The sequence below is a fragment of the Olea europaea genome, unplaced genomic scaffold (genome assembly GCF_002742605.1).
Source record: "Olea europaea var. sylvestris unplaced genomic scaffold, O_europaea_v1 scaffold1412, whole genome shotgun sequence".
NCBI lineage: Eukaryota > Viridiplantae > Streptophyta > Magnoliopsida > Lamiales > Oleaceae > Olea > Olea europaea.
The window spans coordinates 12542-27262 of NW_019231648.1; the positions used below are offsets into that span (position 1 = coordinate 12542).

The 14721-nt window shown below is 35.0% G+C and overlaps 1 protein-coding gene across 3 annotated transcripts; it reads left to right on the plus strand.

Annotated features, from left to right (window-relative positions):
* Positions 1–6055: 6055 nt before the first annotated feature.
* On the plus strand, positions 6056–14351 carry LOC111375748 (histone deacetylase 19-like). 3 transcript variants are annotated; one of them, XM_022998616.1, is made up of 7 exons: positions 6056–6141; positions 6710–7240; positions 9006–9446; positions 11278–11508; positions 12903–12973; positions 13065–13122; positions 13866–14351. In XM_022998616.1, exons 2-7 carry the CDS (start codon positions 6713–6715, stop codon positions 13935–13937), a joined length of 1401 nt encoding a protein of 466 aa, XP_022854384.1. In that variant the 5' UTR covers positions 6056–6141; positions 6710–6712; the 3' UTR covers positions 13938–14351. The 3 variants fall into 3 exon arrangements, with proteins under 3 accessions (XP_022854384.1, XP_022854383.1, XP_022854385.1); XM_022998615.1 differs by having other exon boundaries at positions 6081–6141; positions 6663–7240; XM_022998617.1 differs by having other exon boundaries at positions 6081–6141; positions 6663–7240; positions 13068–13122.
* The last annotated feature ends 370 nt before the right edge of the window (positions 14352–14721 follow it).

Below are 14721 nucleotides of genomic sequence, written 5' to 3' on the forward strand. Positions count from 1 at the left end.
GGTAACATATGAGAAATGGCAGTATGAGTGAAAATTTGGAGATCAAAAATAATTCATAAAAAGGAAAAATAAGTCACAAAGTTGTACCCATTTTATTGATGCGGAGTGTCATCTACGAGCAATACCCTCAAAATAATTGGATCTTTGCCCGGATCAGTAGAGGTTCTTTTCCATATGCCGAAAGCAAACAACAATTTCGGGATAATTTTGACAAAGGGGTCAACCCCGAGCAAAATCATTTTCTCACAGTAAGTCTTGTAACTTGAGTTGTATATGTATATCTTATGGTTTTTTATGTCAAGTTTACAGAGCATCCAATGTGCACGATTGATTGGCAAAATTGGCAAAAACACATAATCAACTTCAGACCAATGGCGATTGAATTCTAAATTTCTACCAGTAGCAACGTCAACAATGTATTTATCCGTCAATATCACATCTGGATCTTTCTGAAACTGGGGAAAAAATTTTATATTAGCCTGGAACAAACAGTCAGTTGTGGTAACACACAATCTTGCATATTGACTTCTTAGGGCAAACTGTCGTAGATAGTGAAAACAAACGTCCATATGCTGTAAAATGTGACAGATAGTTTAAAAGCACGGAAAGAGTGACTTATGAATGCTGTAAAGTGTGGCACACGTTTAATGTGCCTCACACAGAAGACTGGTGACCTGTGAATATTGAAACCTCCAATCTGTGATCCATGTCAAAACAACTATGACATGTATATATAATATTGTGACCTGTGTGCATAATATTGTGACATGTGATACATTTCACGTACTTCAGTGACATGTGCACACTGATGTGATCTGTGACCCAATTTCAGGAATCTGTGACCTCTGCATGTGTGATCTGTAACCCCATTTCACTGATTTGTGACCTGTGAGTGTGTGACCGGTGTACATAATATTGTGACTTGTGATATGTGACCAATTTCAAGGATCATACCGTGCTACTCAATGAAGATTCTGAATCTATAAGTTAATGCCACCAGGTTTTTGACCCCACAGGAATTGAACCGAGTACAAAAGGTGGACGAATGACATCATCAGCATCATTAAACTTTTTTTTTTTGAAACGGAAAAATAACAGCTACATATAAATTAAAACCCCAGATTACCCAACTTTATAAATAAGAGCACACGACATCAGATGTACGTACTTGTTTCGTGGTTTATACCCTCTGTTAAACCAATTTTGAAATGCAACAACATCAGCCTCATCCACATGCTTGTCAAAAATAATAGCATCATCGGAATGCTTAATTTATTTTCCAGTATCGATAACATACGGGGACTGTAGTATCCGTATGGGTTTGGGGGCTCTCTTAACTGGCAGACTTGATGTTGGTGCGGAAGGAGGAGACCCCTACATGCATGTCAGAAAATAATGAATGCATTGTTTGAATAAATATATTTGTGTAGACAATATATTATGTGACTATATGAAGTACTTGATCCTCATTTACGATCTTTGTCTCTACATCAGCCTGCTCCTCAATTTCACAGTCCTTCACCACACCAGCTATAATAGCATCAACTTCATTAGAAATGATTGGTGTTGAAACAACACCCAAGTTGAAAGACGGGGTCGGGGGAAAGGAGGGATACTCAATTTCGTCAGTTGGGTCCATCTTGCCCTTGCCTTTCCTATCGATATGTTGTTGAATGTCTGTAACCTGCAGTAACACTATTAATAGACAACTTAAGGTAATCACTACAAAAAAGGATTTCAATTATAGAATTACGTACCTTCTCCTGCTGTGGTGCATCTCCTACACTGTGACCTTCATTCTTCTCAGTTGTTTTTGCTACAATTGCATCCATCGTGCTCGATATTAAAACGATAATAGAATCGGACAAGAATGCCATGCTCGACCGTATTTCCATCATGTCCAATCGAATTTCACCTTGGACACAAATAAGGTGATCAATCTGACTGCTCCTATCTCGTTTTAAGTCTAATAGTTGTGACTTCAGGTCCTTGAACTGCACTGTTAACTCTTTATTAGTACACTGGAGTTCAGTCATCTGTCCACGTAACTCCGCTTTCAACTTTTCAAACACCTTTAAGCAAATAATTGCAAAATAGTTATGTCAAATTGTTGTGATTTGTGACCAGTTCAAATATAAAAGATATATGTTTGGGATTTGTGAAAAAATAATGTAAGATAAAAATATATTTCTCAGTAAACTGTGACCAGGCACTAGTCCGTGACCTTATTCGGCAAATCTGTAACCTATACACACAGGTCTACTACTCGTTGAAAAATGCATGATCTGACAATTTAACACATTGTTATATGACCTGGGATTGGGACATAATTGCCGAAATTGTGACTTCATAAATAAAAAGACTAGATAACTTACAGCTGGTTGTGGTTCATCATCTGCGTGAGTAGCCTACAGTTGGGGTGAAGTATGGATATCATGCTCCTCTGGCTCCGTAGGATAATATTCCCGAGTTGCATGCTCCTCGGTAAGTGGGTGGAAACGGGAATGTGTCTTTTTCCTTTTTGAAGGTGTATCAACAAAATCATCGTCGTCGTCGTCGTCGTCATCTTTAATATCACTTGAATGCCCTTTACATCCATCTGTAATCATTAACAACCGTGGTCTGTTTGGAGATTGGGCATGGGCACTCGTGCCTGCGTCGCCCGTATCTCCAAATTGCATGTCCTCTCGTACATGTGGTTGCAAAGGTTTCTTGTACAAAATGTCTTTCATATATGAAGCTACAATTTTATCATCAGACAGAACAACGTAACGAACTTCAATCTGCAACAGTGATATAATTAATAATCATATTAGTTATCTACGAACATATTGATTATCAAAGTTTTGTGACATAAGCATGTTCAGTGTCATTATCGTGCGATGGAAACTTGATGACATCACACGGTGAATGTAGCATAAATTTCATGCGTGTGATCTGTGAAACATGCAATGACCAAATCATGTGTGACTAACGTGTACATAATTGTGACCTTTACACTATATATTATCTGTTGTGACCCTTAATATGTAATTGCAATAGCAATGAACAACAACTCAGAACCAAAAGATTCATCCAATTTAACTACAGACAGCTGTCTGTTCGACGCCCAGTTCACAATGCGGGGTGCCTATTCCCCACCCTATTGGTCACAGGTCCAGTAAGACTTGGAATTGATTCATAAATCCAGACTTGAAATGCAATCAAAAACCCTTTCAACCTGTAGTGGGGATTCATATGACCCAAATCTTCTTTTAGAGATTTTTTAGACATCTCAAACAACTCCTTACCCCAAGGAAACCGTTCCATCGCGGCAAAGTCTTCTCCTAAGGCAAATAGGTAGTTTTCAACCACCTTCTTATACGACGTGGAGAACAAGAAAGACATTATCAAGTATAAAATCCCGATACTTAAAACATCATGATCGTCTGCATCTAACAAGTTCAAGGGGCGTACATCTTCATTTGTGACTAGTTTCAAATTTCCAAAATACGTTCTCTTAATCCTGGAAGAAATATGCTCAAGATTTTTCCTGACGTCCTTACCATTACACTCATACAAGTGACTACACAAAACTCAGACAACGAAAATCGAACATATTTGTTTGCAACCTTGAATCACATCTCATTGGGATTCGGTTGCTTCACCTCCCTCAACAAAAAGTAGTGTATCAGTTGAGGCTGCACCACAATTTCCTGGCAATCCATGTAAAAGGAAAAACAAGTGCCTGCCAAAATAAGCTTATGTTCATCTGTAACTTTGATTTGAAGTTGCTCAACACATTCCTGGTCACATTGGTTGTAATTTTGCGAGGAAATCATAGGTCTTAAGGGAGTATGTAATTCCATTCTTGCAAGACATTACAAAAATTGGAAATAGATGTCAAAAACCTTTATCATGCGCACATGCAAATTCAGACATAAAAACATATAATCACATAGATCACAACCATTTCTCACAACACACTATGGAGTCACAAGTGTATTTAAAAAATTGTAACATGTGTTACCAGTATAATTTCAAAAATCACTCAAAACATTTACAACAACCATATCGAATAACATGGGCCAATTTACAGAGTCAAAAATCTGTATTGGACAAAAATGGTCACAAACCCACAGGTCACAACCACAGGTCCAACTCACAGGTCACTTGAAATCGTTGAGTCACATTTGAAATTGAAAAATGGTCACACAAGGATTACAAATTTCCATAGTCACAAAATCTACATAGGACAAAAAATGGTCATATACCCACAGGTTACAACCATTTAGCGAGTTCAAAAAATGGTCACATACCCACACAAACCCACAGGTCACAACCCACAGGCCACTTGAAACCGTTGAGTCACATTTGAAATTGAAAAATAGTCACACAAGATTACAAATAAACCACGTCATAAAATGAAAATTCCGGATCAATACCGCAATACTCCGTTCACAGTCATTTAGGGAGTTAAAAAATCATTTACCCATATGCTCATTTAACTCAATAGACTACAGAGAACACTTACATTGTTCGATTTTCATCTTCGAGACCCGGTCGAGGTTTTCGAGGTTTCATCGCGGACACGTTTATCGACTTGTGGACTTCTGGCGTTCCGTTGATGGCTTGCAGAGGGACGGTCTGTTTTTTTTTGTGATTTTCTGTCACAACTTCGGGTTTTCGTCATTGCCAAAGCCTTGCAGTGCTTTGTTCGACTTCGGGTCATAAATACGAAAGGATAGATGAAGACGGTTTAAGATTTAGGGTAAATATCTTATATCACGGTTGATCGTTGAGGGATGTGGAGTGCGGTTGAGCGGTTTAGAAATATTTCTTTACCTTATTTAAAAATTTTCTCTCTGTACTATTAACATAAAAAGTGGGAGCGATTAAAGATAATAAATATATTAAAATATTGATAAATAATTAATTACGACCTAATTTCTGAATTATGGAACCTAATTACTTAATAATAAAATATGAATTTAAAATACCTCAGTGGCTATAATTTCCTCTTTAAGGTCCCAACTCATTAAATTAACCTTCAATTGACGTTTAGACTTTGGCCACTTGATCATCAAAAGACTTTAACAATTACGATTTTGAAACCTTGTGCAAACAGAACTTAGTCCATGTTCTTAAAGTCTAATTTGGCGTCGGAAGAATCCTTTCTCAAGAAATTGTATGTTCACTTTAACACGTGACCAGAAGGCCTTAAGGCTTCAACTCAAGACATGTGACATCTTTGCTATACTTTTTAACATTATTTGAGGTATATACTTGTATTTGGGGTGTCTAGTTCCACTTTTTTGCCCAATTTTCAGCCCTTTTTGGACTGTTGGAGACTTGCCAGCCGGAATTATTGACTTCCAAGTCTCACAAAGGGGCCCATATACGGGACAATAACGGTAAAAAAATCCATTTCTTCTAAAAAAATTGGAACGAGATAGGCCCTTTCTTGTTGAGCATGCTACCTCATAAAACAATAACAAAAAATAATTAAAAAAAATATATCATGAGATGTGGAATTTTACTCAATAAAAAAATGTCATGAGATGTTGAATCAAAAAAATATTGTAGGCAATTTTTTCCTGCCGAGTTAACCTTAGAATGCTATCCTAAGGTCAATGCTTGGATTCCTTTACTAAAAAAGTAATATTATTTAACATTAGTAGTGCTAAATAGTAAGTTCTAGTTTACATGACATGCAAGTGTCACTAATTGAACAATCATCTTAAAAGTAGATAAATGAATCACATTTAAGATATTTTGTCACTTGCACCATCTAAACTGGTACATTGGTGCTACAAATCATTATTTTTACTAAAATCTTTTCACTCTTAGAATTTACGTACAAAATTTAACCCTTTATTGCCAAAATTAATCTCCTAAGATTCAGTTGTCTGCTTTTATCAATCTTCTAAGAAAATTGGGAATTTAAAACGTATGAAAACAAACTAAAACATGCAAAATGCGTAGAAGTATAAAGTTCTCTGAAATACCATTTAAATTCAGGGGTCAAAGTGACAAAATCCCCAAATATTAGGAACCAAGTGACAATTAACTGAGTATAAATTGGCCATTTAGACTGCCATTCTCTCATAGAGAGACGCTTCCAGACCCGCTTCACCAATTGTTCTTGACTTCAATAGAAAGGTACTTCCCTTAACTACACACTTCCTCTACAACATTTCGTTTTTAGTCTCTATAACAGCATCTGAGTAGTTAGACGAGTAGAGGTAGATGTATGACATAATTTATTGTTAGGCGAAACCGTGTTTAAGAAATTGGAATCAGTGGATTATGTTCTTGTAATCGTCTTGAAAGTATGCCTTTTTGGATTCATTTTACTCTAATGGTGAACATATATCTATCCAGGAGAGATTACGGGTCTGAAGTTTTTGTAGGTTATGTTGTAGGTTCATAATATGAAAAAACATAAGGGTTTAAAACTGGAGTTTCTTTTCTGGCTAGCCCAATGGAAACTCTGAATAAAATCATTCGCGTTTATATTGGATTATTTCTGCTCTTCATTACCTAGATGCTGATTTCGATCCGGTTCTTTTTGGGTTCTGAAATCTTGAAGTTATTAGTTTTCTCAATTTATGCTGCTATGCGTGTCCCAATTCTTTGACTTGCCCTAGTACTGTTACTGATTCAGCTTCCTCTGCTGTTAGTTTCAAATTCTGCAGCAGCTTTTGTTTTAATAGATTTTGGTATTCAGGCCATGGAAGCTGGAGGTAATTCTTTACCATCTGGACCTGATGGAGTGAAGCGTAAAGTTAGTTATTTCTATGACCCTGAGGTTGGCAATTACTACTATGGCCAAGGTCACCCAATGAAGCCGCACAGGATTCGCATGACGCACGCTCTTCTTGCCCACTATGGATTACTGCAGCATATGCATGTTCTAAAGCCCAATCCAGCCAGAGAGAAAGATCTTTGCAGATTTCATGCTGATGATTATGTTTCTTTCTTGAAGAGCATCACCCCAGAAACACAACAGGATCAGCTAAGGCAGCTGAAGAGATTTAACGTTGGTGAAGACTGCCCGGTGTTTGACGGTCTCTATCCTTTCTGTCAAACCTATGCCGGTGGTTCTGTTGGTGGGGCAGTGAAGTTAAATCATGGACACTGTGATATAGCAATTAATTGGGCTGGTGGATTACATCATGCTAAGAAATGTGAGGCTTCTGGTTTTTGCTATGTGAATGATATAGTGCTGGCAATTTTGGAACTGCTCAAGGTTCATGAGGTTGGTTGTCCCTGTTTATCCCTTCTTGTTGATATCTTTTGTGTGCCATGCATATTGTTAAACTAGATGGAGAACATTTATGAAGAAGCACGTTCATCAATAATAAGCTTGCTTTTCAATTTCTTACTTTGATTTCATTTAACTTGACTTCAAGTTCTGCTATCTAGCTGTACAGAATTTTCTTGCTACCCTGAACAAAGTTTGAATTCCTGGAATTCCGCTTTAATAGAGTGTGTAAGGGGAAATAATCTTTTAATTATTTTTCGAAACTGAATTTTATAATTTGCTTATTTAATTATAAATATTAGGTGTCATGTCCAAAGCAAAGTCATGTATATGTTTCGGGGGATACAGCTTGGAGAAAAAGCAGTTGGACAACCTTCAATCACTTCAGAGATTGGAATTCTGAATAAATAAGTTTCCGTTACAACCGAAATACCTGCGCAAGTAAAAAATAGGTGCGAAGGGGCTTAGGTATCTTACACATTTATAGAATTACTCAGTTCTTCTCATAAACTTGATCTAGAACAATTTGACTGGTTTTTGGAGACTTCTGCACGTTATTGACGGCATTTGGACCTATAAACAGTAGTAGTTTTATTATGATAGAAAATAACAACCAAGAGATTTCTTATAATTACAACACATATAAATGGTTCTCAAGGATCCAATATGACCACTTGGGTCTACGTTGCTACGGTATTATTCGATAGAAGCGAGTGGTTAGAAGCTCAGTCCGATTTATTTATTTATTTATTATTTATTTATTTTTGGCGTCGTAGGATTGGAATACCATCATTAAGCCCCTGTTTGGTGGCCATTTTTTCAAGAAAACATTGTTTTGAATAGTAACTTCTGGAAAAATGTGTAGTTAAAAAGTAAGGAAAAGTTTTGGGTTTATGTGCACAATATTTTATTGAGTGAATATGTAATTGAAAATGAGTATGTAGAAAAAAGAGTTTTGAAAGAATGAAAACAAACAAAGCTAAGTTGAAAATACCAGAAATTCCTAGAGGCATATCATTAGAAAACCTTCCTTGACCAATTGGGTAGATCAAGAAAACAAAGGTAGCAACTGCAAAAGGAGCTGAACATGCAACAACTATCCAAGGTCATCTATTTCAGGAAATATTAAAATTATAATATTAATCTATTGAAGCTAGGAGTCTAAAATTTTCTCATGTTTCAGGGGATATTCATAGTTTAAAAACTTAGAATTTGTTTTGAGTTGGAATAATAATCTTCCTATTATTTTCTCAGAAGCATGTGATTTTTCATATTTTGGGTTTTCCATGTAAGTCCTAATTTTATGACTTTTCATCATGTTAATGTTTCTTTTATGCGGTTGTCTGTCTGAACATCAATCTGTGTAACTCATGTAAAAATTAAAAAAGACATTCAAGAAGAAGCTAACGCAAACATGAACTTAAAAATTTGAATCACACAATCTATTTAACCCCCTTCTGGTTGTTGAGACTGGATCAAACCAATGGACCATTTTCCTTGAATAATAGTTTATTTTATAAAATCACGATCAATGTAAAATGACAATATTTGTAATTCTCATGTTTGAGCTAATTATAGTATTAATTTTCAGTAAAAATTTTAATGCTTGATCATGATACCTTTCTATCCTGCATATAAAATCCTCATTTTTTGCTGCTTAAAGTACGTAAGAGCTATTTATTGTTTTCTCAGCTTATCAGCATATGACATACCAGTGTACTACAATATTTGTATTGATTTATTTTTTTGTTTTTTGCAGCGTGTTTTATACGTGGACATTGATATTCATCATGGTGATGGTGTTGAGGAAGCATTTTATACTACAGACAGGGTGATGACTGTGTCTTTTCATAAATTTGGAGATTACTTTCCTGGTACAGGGGATATACGAGATACTGGATATGGAAAGGGGAAATATTACTCCCTTAATGTTCCACTAGATGATGGAATCGACGATGAAAGCTATCAGTCTTTGTTTAAGCCAATAATGGGTAAAGTGATGGAAGTTTTTAAGCCTGGTGCTGTAGTTTTACAATGTGGGGCGGACTCTCTGTCTGGAGACCGATTGGGCTGCTTTAATTTGTCAATTAAAGGTCATGCAGAGTGTGTCAAATATATGAGATCTTTTAATGTGCCACTACTCTTGCTTGGTGGAGGTGGCTACACAATTCGGAATGTTGCTCGCTGCTGGTGTTATGAGGTAAGAGGCATATTCTGCAACTACTAAACTCTTCTACTGGGATGTATTTTGATGTCAAAGTTTATAGAACTTGTACCCACCACTCCAAAGACGCATTGAGGATAAAGGAATACAATATGGTGTTATAATATATAGTGTGTTTATTCATTAGATGTGGCACAATTTTAACTTGTCCATGTGTGAAAGTCATGTATTCTGTAGGTCCATGCTTACTCCGTCAAGTCATACCCATGCATACTGAAGTTCACATTGAACCAAACTCTCACTCCTTTATAGTCTAAGTTCCCAGATTAGGCATGCATTCCCACTTCGGTGATTTCTGAGAGACTTGATATTGGAGACATAATTTTTATGTTCTTACTTATATTAATATTTGGGTTGTTGTACTTGACACCTGAAGATTTATGATAGCTTCCATTGGCCTTGTCATTTTGAATAGACTTGAAATTACGTGCCACAACCACTGCATTTTTTTATCACTCTTATAATGTTCTTTGAAATTTATTTAATTATAATTTTATTGGGCATGAAACGTAAATTAACTGTTAAATAAAGTTAATTAATTTTTTCTTCCCACCTGCTGACACTTGTATCACATTCTAGAGGATGGAAGCTATGGTCACTCAATCTCTCTTGCACCGACATCTTTGTTTTATGATTAATTAGAAATAACAACGATGGCTATAATGCAACTAAAATAGGATAGCAAATGATTATTCTTATCTTTCCTTTACCTTCATTCAAAGTTTTGATATCTACACAGACATATTACTATATTTGAAACGTTTTAAATTATTTTTATACTATGAGAAAATGCCTTTCCAAATTATATTGTTGTTTGACCTTGTGGATTAAGTTTCCAAACTGTCTGACTAGAGCTCGTAAAGCATTCTGCAGGTGTCTGAAGAGCTTTCTGTAGTACATTGATGGGTTCATTATAATACTGTAGGTGTCAGCATAAAATGACGACACATATTTGTTTCCAGTTTTTTTAAAAAAAAAAAAAAAAAAAAGGGAATCGAGCATGAATTTCTGTGTAAAATTTATCTAAATGAACATTTCCAACTTCTACGAAACCTATTCCTTTTTTGCTGTTGTTAAAAGGAAGTGAAGAATGAGAACGGATTTAATATTTCTGTTAGCACAAAACGGTCATTTGTGACAATTTCTTGAAGTCATTACAAAGGAATTGTTTGGCTGATTTGGATTTTGGATAGAAAGTAACAACAAAACTTTTGACTGAGAGAGAGGAAGTAGTAGCTGACCTATGGGATAATGGGAAATTTTGTGGTGTCTTATGGGTTTTTACAGATTAGGAGTGCCAGGATTTTTCTCTCCTTAGTCAATCTAGGCTGGAAGATATTGTGTTCTTGGTTTTCTTTCTATCTTTTGTTGTTAGAGGGTACCTTGTCCTCAGCAATACCAGGATGAGAATAGAATCTATGAGAAGATGGACCAAGCCAATATTTCTACTCTCTTTCTTGGGATTGGGATCTTTGTTGAAAGGCAAGTTGTCACAATTGAACAGTGGAGTAGAGTGGGTCTCTGATAAATATAAATTTGTATTTTTAATAATAATCGAATAGTTTTTTATCCAGAAAAAAAAAATGGAATTCCCATCCCCGGTAAAATGGTAAATTTGCATTTTTCTTATATTAAATAAAAAAAAAAAAAAAAAAAAAAAAAATCATTATCCATAACTTATTTAATCCTCTCAATGTTTTTTGGGAACTAGAACCTAGTTTCATCTGTGTGATTTTATCAATTTATTTTCTGTTGTGTTTTTCCAGTTTCTTTTAATTTTGCTAAACAGTATATATATATTTAACAGACAGGCGTGGCACTTGGGATTGAATTAGATGATAAGATGCCACAACATGAATATTACGAGTATTTTGGTCCAGATTATACTCTTCATGTTGCTGCTAGTAATATGGAGAATAAGAATTCTTGGCATTTGTTGGAAGACATCAGAGCCAAGCTCCTTGATTATCTTTCAAAGCTTCAACATGCACCAAGTGTGCAGTTCCAGGAGCGACCACCGGATACGGATCTTCAAGAGGTTTGTTCTAATCAGGAAATCTACTTAAATTTTATCATCTAAAATCTTGCCATCCCCCTTTTTGTATCTCTAGGTCTTGCTTGGATATCTGAGTATGTGTATCGTTCAAATTTCACATTTCAACAATCTTGACCTGCTTTCGATCTCCATTCCATGTTTATCTTTTCCCGGAAAATATATATATATATATATATATATATATACACATATAATAATATCCTCTATACTACTATAAAATGTCAGAATTTGTTATATTTTCAATTCCCGTATATTGAACTATTCAACAGGTATAATGATTTTCATTTTTTATATCTTATCCATTAACTTTTTCTTCTCATTAGTTTTCCTTGCTCTTGTTAGATTTTATTTCATAATTGAATGGCAAATGTGCTACTGCTGACATAACATAGGAATTAGCTACCCAGAGTATTATTATAGTATGACTGAGTCCAATAATGAATTATGACGTGACTGTTGAGCAACGTGGAAAGAGGAGAATATCATGAAATATGGACCTGACGATGCTGAGATTTCCAGCTAGGTGTAATTAACGTTGATAATAAGTCTTGGGCTTGAGATTTCTCAGTCAAATTTGTCAGATATATTAATATCAGCCAATTGGCTGATATGATTGGTTGATGTTAGGAATGTCAAGGGACCTATGCCATTCAAACTTCTATCCAAGATTTCCTTTACTGCTTCACGTAAGTACTAATTTTGCTTTTGCTTGCATGTTAAGTGCATGCTTTGCACATATTGGACAAGAGGTGAAGTCGTCGAAACAGAATTGCCTGCTTATTCATCCGGAAGAAGATTTGGAATATTAGTCTCAATCAGCCTTAATAAAAATAAATAAATAAATAAATAAATAAATATATATATATATATATATATATTATTATTATTATTATTATTATTATTATTAACTGCCTCACACAGTCTCTCTGTGAACATATATAGTTACGTGCTGTACTGAGAGTTATTCTGTACTTTTCCAGAATCTGATTTCTTTTTTCCATAATTGTTTTTAACTCCATAATTCTGCTACTTAAGCATTAATTATTATTTTGATACATATTATGCTAGTCATGGGTCTCTCATTTATGTTTCTTTGAATCTTATTGTGATGGGTGGGTTTGCTATCTGTAGAAACAAATGTTCGCTACTGGCATCAATGGCCAGTTCTTTACTGAAACAACGAAATATGATGAAAACTTCCTACTTGTTACCACTATATACTCGGCCCAAATTAGATGCATGATACACGAATAGCATGGTGCTCCCTTTTAATGAACCGTGAAATCTAGTCAGCTCTAGCTATTAGATTTCAATATCAAAATATGACTTGATAAAAAAGAATTCAGGCGAAACTGTTTTAGTTGCTTGTCATGCAGGCAGATGAAGATCAAGTTGGCGAAGATGAAAGATGGGACCCTGAATCTGACATGGATATTGATAATCAACGGTACCATTAGTTCATTCCCTATCTTCTTCATCATTTTTTTTTTTTTCAATTATTATATCTAATTGCATGTGTGTTTTTTATGTTCACATAGTAGGCCTTTGCCTAGCAGAGTAAAGACAGAATTTCTTGAACCTGAAGCAAAAGATGTGGTATTTGTTACTCTTCCTTTTATTTTGTGTTTCTAACAAATAGTTAGTTTACTTCAAATTGCAAGAGTATTTGTAGTGACCATAAATGTTTTCTGTTAGCGAATCATACACTTCTTTTCTCGAAGATAAAATGAAATTTCCATTCTCTTACCTGTTTGCTTCAACTTCAATTTCTGCGTCCAGTTTCTGATTTATCATCATCTGCAGAAATTGTCGTTTGGAATTTGCACAAGAACTTCATCGACTTCATTATGTTAATAGGAATGAGTTTCATGATTTACTCAGAATATAAGGGATCGTGTTGACGTAAAGATTGATTAATTTTAGATGTTAAATCATGTTTATCTATAAATATTTAAGGAGGATGTATTGCGAATTACTAGAGTAGGTTCGATAAGTTGGCTCTCTATGACTGAAATATAACTACCAAGTTAAAAGGCGAATTCTATGAAGCAGCAAGACTGGCTGTGCGCTATTGTACCAAGTGTTGGGCCATTATTTTTAGAAGTTTCATGAAGTTCAAACTTCAAAAATTTATACTATTTTGCTGTCACAAAATATTTTTGTAGTATCTTAAAAAATCGAAGTTAAAAGGTCATCTGAAGAAAATGTCATGTCCCTTTCATGTGTTACAAGATGCTTAATGGCACCCAGAAAAAATCAAATCCTCAAGATTCGAAAGACATACTTGTGTCCTTGAAACAGGAAATTTCACTTTGTGGCTCCTGTTTTGTTGTTTACAGGGCGACAACATGAAAGAAGATGAACATAACAGGGAAGCAGAAAGCAGGCATTCTCAGGGACCTCTTGCTTAAAGGTGTAGCTTTATGTGTGATTTTGCAAAAGTCTTTTTCAGGGCGACAACGTGAAATAAGATGAACGTAACAGAGAAGCAGAACGTGGACATTCTCAGGGACCTCTTGCATAGAGGTGTTGCTTTATGTGCGACTTCGCAAGTCTTTCGCCCCCTTAGCATTTCATGAGGGTAAAAATTTAATTTCCGTAAGTCTACGAGGAGTTGGAAAACTGAATTTGGATTGCAAACCCAGAGAAGATATTTTTATTTTATGTATGTGTTATCAAGCCTGTTGGTGAGGACAAAATGTTGTATGGGTGAATTTATTTGAATTTTAGCAACATTCGAATTGTCTCAATCTCTTTTTCTTCCACTTCAACTCTGTGTTTCCAATTATTTCACTTTTAATATTAAGGGTCTGTTTGATTGGGAAGATGGAATTTGGGTGGAAAGAAAATGAATTTCAGGGAATTGAATTCCCTAGAAATTGTTTTTCAGGGAATTGTAAATTATTATGTTTGATTGGTATAATTTTTCACGTAGAAAATGTTGAAGTAAATGTGTTTTTTGGTGTTCGTTTAGCTTTGTTTTACATGAAAATTGTCAATTTGAGGGATATCTACTTCTATCATTGTTCCTAGAATTTGTTTTCATTGCCAACAAAAAAAAGAGAAAAAAATCATTTATATTTTGGTGTTCGTTTGACTTTGTTTTATATGAAAATTGTCAATTTCAGGGATATCATCTTTTACAATTGTTCCTAGAATTTGTTCTCATTGTCAACAATTAAAAAAAAAGGACAA